The sequence below is a fragment of the Mytilus californianus genome, unplaced genomic scaffold, assembly GCF_021869535.1.
Source record: "Mytilus californianus isolate M0D057914Y unplaced genomic scaffold, xbMytCali1.0.p SCAF_3, whole genome shotgun sequence".
NCBI classification, from domain to species: Eukaryota; Metazoa; Mollusca; class Bivalvia; order Mytilida; family Mytilidae; genus Mytilus; species Mytilus californianus.
The window spans coordinates 98,495,869-98,505,285 of NW_026262679.1; the positions used below are offsets into that span (position 1 = coordinate 98,495,869).

Below are 9,417 nucleotides of genomic sequence, written 5' to 3' on the forward strand. Positions count from 1 at the left end.
CGTGCAACGTTTTTGCGATTTTTATTTCACGTGTTTCCGTGTTCAGTAACCCCCTTTACCACCCTCATAGAAACAAGTGCCTGTGTCTATATTCCATCTTTTATCAATCAACGTATTCTGTAATGATGGTATTACCAACACAATCTTAACATGTATAGTCTAAAAATAGAACACGATATTTTAAGATTTTAATGTAGGATATTTCATTGGACAATACCTTTCAGTCGCTATATAAACATGATAAACATGGTTAAACAACATTATTGAAAAAATGGCAACTCCGTCAGTTGATGTTTATGTGAAATTACCGACAGGTCGTACTTCAGTTTTGAAATTATTACCCAATGAACAAGTAAAAAGAATTAATGAGCATATTGCAAAAGAAGAAAACATTCTCTGCGGGAGAGTAAGAGTGAAGTACCAAGGAAAATTCCTCGATAAATCTAAAACAATCGGATTTCTCGGAATTCGTCCAGAAACTATATTAAAAGCAGAGGTAAATATTTTAACTGACTTATTTGTTTTGTATATTTTTTCCACAGGCGCTTGGGGAATGGATTTCCTTTCTAAATTTAAGCACAAAAATATTATATATGTATTATTTGTGTTTTATAAATATAATTATTTAATGTGTTTTGGATCTTATTTTATTCGATTTTACAACAAAAGTAGTTTATACATCTATAAGAATGGAGGGGTATCATACATAAACTACTTTTAATTTTAGAAAAAAATAGTTTCTTTTTTAATTTGAAAACCCTCCGATATGTGTAACTTATTGAAAACTGGTTTAATTTTACATTTCGAACTCTTGGTTAATTTTACATAATTTGAAAACTCTCCGTTATGTGTAACTTATTGAAAAACGGGTTTAATTTTACATTTCGGACTCTTGAATAATTTTATATTTGACCCTGCGAGTGAAACATTTATAGAAAAATTGGCTCTACCTCTTTCGCCGACTATGTTACAACATATACTTTTAGTTTTCTTCGAATATATGCTTTTATTTCATTCACAGTTCGTAATTCCAAGAGATATCAAAGTTTATGCTAAAGTAGTTGGGGGAGGTTCAGCTCCTATAGATATACAGAACATTAGTACATTAGATGATTTAAAATCTGCTGTTGAACGCCTAGAGGTTGTTTGTCCAAAAACAGTGAAAGTAAGTGTTGCATTCATTTATTTTCATTTAGAGAATGAAAGGAAAAAGTTTAAGGGGGAAAATAGAAAAATTTAGCACGTCTATACAAATATTTAAGTTTTTGATTTTTACTTTAAAATGTCTTATTAATATAATCAGAATTAATTGACTTTTTCATTGATAGAAGCATTACTAGTTGATCCTTTTCAACAATATACTATAATAAATATATACTCAAATAATGCATTCCATTAAGTTGTGATCATTAAAATCTACTAAACTTTAATTATTCTCTTCAGTCATTCAAAAGCTCAGGAACGTTTTATCGTCCATGTAACACACCACTTTATGAAACTAGTATTAGAGAGGAAAGTGTTATAGAAGTGACTTTCTGCGACAGAACAGAAGCTGGTAGGAATTATTTTTTGTAACTCTTTTTAAGTTAACCCCAACACTGTGGCGAGTCCAGTAAGGTGATAACCGAGGCAGTTGAGAAAGATTTAATAGCCTTTTTGATTTGAAACGAGAATAAAAAAGTGCTTTTTTTTAGGGGTGGGGGGGGGGGGGGGGGTGGGGGATTTTTTCGACATATTTTAAAAGTACTACGAGCTTGCTTTCAGTAACTGTGAGCATACAGTGTTATAAATTATCGTTTTTCTTGTACCTGTCGGGTTTTTATGTATTATACCGGTATTATAGAGTGAAGTGCTTTTTCTGGACGGATTTGTATTACACTTACCTCGTGCTTTACCTCAAAACCCTGTCTAGATTAAAGGAGGAGAATGCGTTTTCTGTTGCCTGTCCGGAAGTCACCAACCTCGACAATGATTCACAGTTGACTGTTATAAACGTAAATGTTTTATTTACATACTTTTCCAAAAGATTAGCGAAGATACCAAAAGGGACATTCGAACTCATAAGTCGAAAACAAACTTACAACGCCAAACCAAAAAACGAAAAAACTACCAGAGGACAAACAACAGTATACAAAACACAACATAGAAAACTAAAGACTGAGCAAAACGAACCCTACCAAAAACCGGGGGTGATCTCAGGTGCTCCGGAAGGATAAACAGGTCCTGCTCCGTGTTTTAGGTTTCCAGACACGAGGTGATTAGATTTCGACATATTGTGCACGAAATTTATTATCAAATTCTGTAAAAAGTTAAATATTCGATCGGTATGAACATTCAAATTTACAACAAATTGTTGGACAGTTTAATAGATCACATTTACTACCAACACTCGACTTCAGAAAACATAGACTCGTAACTAAAAGTCTTGTTTATTTTGAAATATTACATGCTAATATTAACATTGTGTTGCTATATATTGTAATTTGGAGCGGACTTCATAAGTACGGTTTACTTGCGTCCAATCCATTTTACTTTGAGTAAATAAAATATGTTTAATCTGAACTTCACAAAACCAAACTTTGAACAGCCACACAATGTGTTGGGGGTTATTGCAGTTAACCCCCTTTGCCAATCTAGACCATATGTCTCAAAATTTAAATCGCGTGAAAACCTGTCCAGTACAGTTACCAACAGCATTACCAATAATTTACATAAGAAAAAAAAAGACGGCACATTATTTTTGAAAGTGCTGTTGGTTGGTGTATGTTCTTTTTAAACCACAGTTAAAACAGTGTTACAAAATAACTCTGAACTTTTGAAGCAAAATTCCCGTTTCCCTTTTATTCTATTGTTTGAAATATTTATTTCAGACCCAGCTCAATATACAGATCATAAAGCTATTGACGATGAACTGAAAGATGCCGTCCTCTCAAGTTTCGAGACGAACGGAAAGAATGTTGAAGTAGTGTTCTCCTTTGACACAACTGGCAGTATGAGTCAATATCTTGGGAGTGTAAGTAAGGCTACTCAAATTTAAATGATGTATTGTTTTTGTTTATTCATTTGACGAATAAAATTATTACTGTAAATAATTTCTTTTTACTTATGCTAACGTTGATATACCAAACGGTGGTATTTCTGCAGACTTAAAAGATTTCTATTTATTGTTGCGTTAAAAAGTCAAAAATTTCAGCGTCAGATATTTCAATTCAAATTTTCATTTTTATAAAAAAAAAAAATGTAAAGATTTTTTTTTTTTTTTTCAAAAAATATTTTTTTACATCTCTCCAAATAAAATAATTTCGTATTTTTTAAAATTATTTCTTTCTCCTTGTAACTCATAAAATATTCGGATTGTAGGTGAGGACAAAATTAAAAGAAACTTGTCAACGACTTTTAAGAGACATACCAAATATAAAAATTGGAATTATGGCTCACGGTGATTATTTTGATTATGATAACTACGTCATCAAGATTCAGGACCTAACAGCAGACGTTCAACAGCTGGTAGATTTTGCTTCTAGTACCCCATCAACTAGTGGAGGGGATGCACCAGAGGTACATATGTGGTTTTAAAAATGAGTTATTTCGCTTTGAGCGTTAAAGTCAAATTAACAGTGACATCGAGATTATTTTACACAATTTTAATAAGGTGAGGTGGTACGATTGATGATGAGACAGCTATCCAACAAAGAATAAGGACAAGTATGTGAAGACAACTTACATTTTGACTTACATTGTCTTTGCAAAATATCTGTTTTTTTTTTAATTCACACATGCGAGTTGGTTGCAACTCTTGATTATTTAAAAAAAAAACTTGCATATTGTCTCGATCACAAGTTCAATTAAAAATTTTCTGGTCAAAAAGTCATAATAAAACAAAAAATTAGGATAACCTTACCAACTGTCATTACACCCCTCAAGAAACAAAACAAAAAACAAAACAAAACAAAACCATAAAACACACCAATTTATAATTTATAACAAGCAGTTAAGATGGATGAATTGTTAAGCCAATATATCAAGTTCATTGTATTTCTTTTTCAGTGTTATGAGTGGGCATTACATAAAGCTCAACAACTGGACTGGACAGAAGATTCTGCGAAGGCTTTGGTTGTTATTGGAGACCATGAGCCACATCCACCATCTTATACAGACCAGAAAATCAACTGGCACACAGAATTAGACGTCTTAAAAGGGATGGGAGTTAAGGTATGCTAATTATATACTATACTCTTGTCTTCGAAGTAACCGGGTGACTGGCTACTGGAATGACGATGATAACGAGATGCAACACGACCGGTTGCAGAGGTTGGCGATGCCAGCGACAAGTAGGGAAAATACTTCTATAAAAATTGAACTTTCAGGAAAAAACTTTTTTAAGGAGTCGTCTGATCATATACACGTGTTTTTAAGATATAAGAAAATTACATGCACTTTCCCCCAATGTTTTATTTTTAATAAAGGCGGCATCTTATGTACCGGTATAAAATTTACGAAATTGAATCCTGATACCCTAAGGATGTGAAGTTTTGTTTGATTGGTTCATAAGTTTCTGAGACGGACATGAAGTAATAGCAAAAGCTCAAAATGGCATTCTGCCCAATGAGCTAAAATGTGAAATCAATTTTCTTATTTCTTGAGATAAAGATGACTGAAAGAAAAGGATCAAATAGCAATTAAAATGTACAGATTGAAGAACCAGAAAAATAGCATTGAAGTAGATTTTTCCCGAAAACTCGTCTTCAATTTTTAGTAAAAGTATGTTTAAGCGACTGAAAAAGCTGAAATAATAAAACTACTTTAATACTTATTATGCATATCTCCTTAGGTTTATGGTGTATTTTGCAATAGTGCAGAAGGAAACGCCAAGAAGTTTTATGAAGAGTTAGCAGACCGTACCGGTGGATGTCTTCTTAGATTAGCTAACTTTAGTTTAATTACAGAAATGTTTTTGGGAGGTATATAACCGTACAAATTATTATACATTGCAATATTATTTTATTCACATCCATATATAATGCAATTGAATTGTGTAGATATAAAGCCTTTATGGACGAATATTAACATGCACATGCATACTAGGGTAGGGGATTATGGATATATCACTATTATATTGAACGTGGCTCTGGTCTGACTGTGACTTATATATAACTGTACATTTGAAATTTATATACAGTGAGATTACTTGTTTATATATATAAAACAAGTATATGACTATTAAAATTATTTGTGTTTTTAAATATGTAAATCATTGTATACTCAACAACAAAAGAAACGCACCACCACCATTAATTTCTTTGGGGTCAAAATTTCTCTTGCATATAACTATTTCAAAAGTGATTGAAATGAGCCAAAATTTTGATACAACGTTTCTGAAGTCCTAAACACCATAACTGTGAAAATGAAAATTTTTTGATTTTAATTACTGACATCTCAAACAAATTTTTATACAAAAACAATTTAAAATGTTGCCAAATTTGTGTCCTGTGAATCTTTTTACCCCAAAACTCCGAAAATAACTTTTTATTTTCAGTTTCTTTTTATATAGCGAATTCTTTTTTAATTACCTATTTGAAGTTCACTTATCTCAGACTTTTAATTTTTGACTTTTGTAGTTGAAATAAGTATTTATATAATAACTTGTAAAAGTTTTGAATAAAGTAGAAATCTCCATTGTCGTCGCTAAAATAAAAAAAATCTCTGTAAGCTCTGTATTAATTTCAAAGTTATGCTTAAAATATACTAGATTTGTACAAATTCGTAGTAAAAACAAGAACCTAAATCAACTATATATGGTAAGATGTGGTGAGTTATTTGTGTTGTTAATTGTAGTAAATTACTTTGCTCGTCATTCTCCTTGTCTTATTTGGTTGTATCCCGATATCAGCCTGTCTGGGAGCTGTTGCTAATAAGAATTGCAACCCTTATTTGTTGTAGAAAATTTATTCGAAAGTAACGCAAATATAACAACAATATTCGTTTACTATAACAATAAAGTTGGAATCCTATCCAGGCAAATGAATTTTCAAGTTCACGCAACGAAGTTAATTAAATAAAAGTGTCAAGACTGTTAGGTTAAGTCTTGAAGAAAAAGGGAACAAAAAGTATACGGTCAACCAACCGTTTGGAACGACCATTTGATTTTCTTGGGAGGATTTTGAATATGAATATTCTGGCCATGTAAGAGCTGAAAATGAATACCTTGCATAAGACAGGATGAAAAGAAATATCTCTGCAACACAAAATGCAGAAAATACTGAATTATCATGCGAAGCAACAGATGAAAATAAAAAGACAATCCGAAAAATAATCCTGCTACCCCCCCCTCCCCCTCCCCCCGAATATCAATGGTAGTTCCCTTAGAATAAAAAACGTCGAAATACTGATTTTTTTATGGGTGATCTTTCCTTTACAGTGTGTTACAAGGAGTCGAACCAGGAACAGTTAGAAGCATTCACTGAAGAATTAAAACTAGAAGGTAAACTAACGGAAGAAACCAAAGATCTCATGAAACAACTGGAAAATACGAAACCATCAAAAGAAAGAAAAACGAAGGACACTCCCAGTTACCTGGTAAAATTATTTTTTAAATGAGGGACGGATGCTGTAACTGAAGATCGGGAGAAACGGGGGGGGGGGGGGGGGGGGAGAAGGCGGATAAGAAAGTGGGAGGGGGAGAGGAGGGGACTGTGAAATAAAGGAAATCAGAAATGTACCCTCTGTCCATTCATCCACTGAGCATTACAGGTCCTGCATGTTTAATGTTTTTGTTTTATACAAACTAGAAGCAAATTTTGTAACTCTTGGTAACTGACTAGCTTTCCTTACAAAGTTTCGTGTCAGCTGGGTTTTTTTTTTAATAAATAAATCAAACTTTGTTGACAGGAGTATTTGAAAGAGTCGGCGAAGTACTGCTGCGTAATGAAAATCTGTTCGAAAGAGTCGGCGTAGTACCGCTGCGTTTTGGCAATCTCTTTGAAAGAGTAGGCGAAGTAGCGTAATGACAATCTGTTTGAAAAATAATTTTTACCTTTTTTTGTACTTTTCAGAAAAAATACAAATTTGATTGGTGGAACTTTAAACATGACCATACTAAAACACCACAGTATAGTTACAGCTCTGAAACTGACAAATGGAAACAATACAACAATCCAACACAAAGTAAGCAAATTATTTTCAATATAAACATCAAATCATATCAATGATGGCAAGCCTTACTTGGTCAGTTTCAGCTTTTGCATAAAATTTGCCTTGTCTTAATATTTGTATTTAATTATACTAAAAATTTATCACATCTAATAGTATATATTTAAATTCGCCAAAAAATACCTGAAATTTTGATTATAGGTCAGTGTTTACATCACAAGATTTATAAATCCACACAGAGGGATCAGTTTATCAAACTTCACTAATGTATTCAATATCCTTTTTTTCAGTTCCTTCTTCGTCTTCGACATCAATCGACATAAATTCGACAATAATTACATGCAGCTTATTTAGGGGTGATCGACATCCCAAACGACGTGGATGTAATGTTATGTGAACAATGCAGTATGTCATAAATGCACTAAAACTGTTATAAGTAAAGAGGATATTCTAGTTTGAGGACAGTCTTCATAACAAGCATGTGTAATGCATGGCGGGGTCAGTGTCCTTCATAACAAGCATGTATAATGCATGGCGGGGTCATTGTCCTTCATAACAAGCACGTGTAAGGCATGGCGGGGTCAATGTCCTTAATAACAAGCATAAACAAGCATAAACAAGCATAAACAAGCATAAACAAGCATGGTCCTTTGAAGCCCTCAAGATATGTGCTATCAGCTAACAGGAAAAAGACTATCATGCATACGTCAATATCGATTTGTCACATAATACAACAAAGCATACATTTTCATGGAAGAGGGTGCAAAGAGAGAGAGAGAGAGAGAGAGAGAGCCGTATGGTGATCAGAATGTGCATTGGCGGATACAGAAAGGGTTGGTCTGGGATTGGAACATAGAATTAGAATGTATTTTCATGGAAGAGGGTGCAATGAGAGAGAGAGAGAGAGATGTTTTCATTTAATATTTTGTTTCTTCTAATTTTGTTCTTAATAAATAAATAAAGAAAGAAATATAACTTAGTCATTTATTAAGTTGACATCTGCAATTTTTCTCATGGACTTATGAAGTTGTGTCAGAAGCATTTGCTATTGCCGTCAGAAAAAATACCTTGCTAACAAATTTTCTGTACAATTATTGTTGAGATACGACAAATAAATTCTTGAACTACCAGGATACTTTATTACGCTATGGGTATCCATATTTGTAGGCAGTGGCTATTTTGCCGGCTCCGGTAAAATAGCCTCTTATGTGCTATTTACCAGCTCCGGCAAAATAGCCTCCTTAGCGCTTTTTGGCCGGAGCCGGTAAAATAGCAATTTATAAAGAGTTTTGCTATTTTGCCGGTCTTAATTTAGATTTTTCAGTATATTAATTACGAATACAAAGAAATGTAGACATACATTTTAACATGTTAATAAGAAATCTCTAAAAAATATGTCTTCTTTAAAAAAAAGTATACCTAAGCACAAAACATGCATACTAAAATTGATATTCTAATAAAAAATATCCCATAAGTTTTGAAATTAAAAGTTACTTTACATACAAAAAAAATCTTTTGTAAAAATATAATATTTAAGCAAAGCATGCATATACAAATTGTTATTCTAATTAAAAATTATAATAAAACTAATATTCCATAAGTTTTGAAGTTAAAAGTAAAACTCAACAACTTCAAAATGCTTTACAAGTGTTACAAAACCATGCTGTGCCTTGCTTTTTGGTGCATTTTTTAGTCTTGCACAAGAAAAATGCTGCCACTGCAAACATGAACTTCACATAACACTTGCTGAATAGGGCTTTTATAATAGTTTGTTTATGATTTGTTTATATACGAGAATAGCACAATTAAGTTTTATTTGTAATTTTAGGTTTGTAATATTATGAATTACATCAGAACGCACTTGTTGGTGCGAAGTGTATACCAAGTTTGGTTTAAATCGAGTGAAAGATATTGAATGACGGACAATCGCAAGTTTTGATAATGTTAGTTTCTGTGCTGCTTGACATTTCGAATGCGTACCGCCATTCGTAAAATTATTTAGCTGCAAGATAAAAACGAAAATCTGGTGTATGTAATGATGAAACAACTTGACTAACCAGTGGATTAGGATTTGTGGTCTTTGTGCTATGAACACAGCAGTACTTTATTGCACAATAGACTAGATCGTTATCAAAGGTTTTGTTTGGTGCTATAGTTTTCATAAATTTTATAGTCCTTGAATCACGTTTCCACAGTTGCACATAGTTGTCCTTGCCAAAGAGCTCCAAAACCTGCTTTATCTCTTCATATATATGAGTCGAACATAGC

At 32.7% G+C, this 9,417-nt stretch overlaps 1 protein-coding gene across 1 annotated transcript; it reads left to right on the forward strand.

The window, feature by feature from the left end:
• Positions 1-224: 224 nt before the first annotated feature.
• On the forward strand, positions 225-8,124 carry LOC127735507 (uncharacterized). Its single transcript, XM_052245692.1, has 10 exons — positions 225-496; positions 1,022-1,165; positions 1,444-1,555; positions 2,871-3,013; positions 3,361-3,558; positions 4,048-4,212; positions 4,832-4,961; positions 6,419-6,576; positions 7,053-7,164; positions 7,440-8,124. The coding sequence occupies exons 1-10, from the start codon at positions 272-274 to the stop codon at positions 7,544-7,546; spliced, it is 1,494 nt and encodes a 497-aa protein (XP_052101652.1). The 5' UTR covers positions 225-271; the 3' UTR covers positions 7,547-8,124.
• The last annotated feature ends 1,293 nt before the right edge of the window (positions 8,125-9,417 follow it).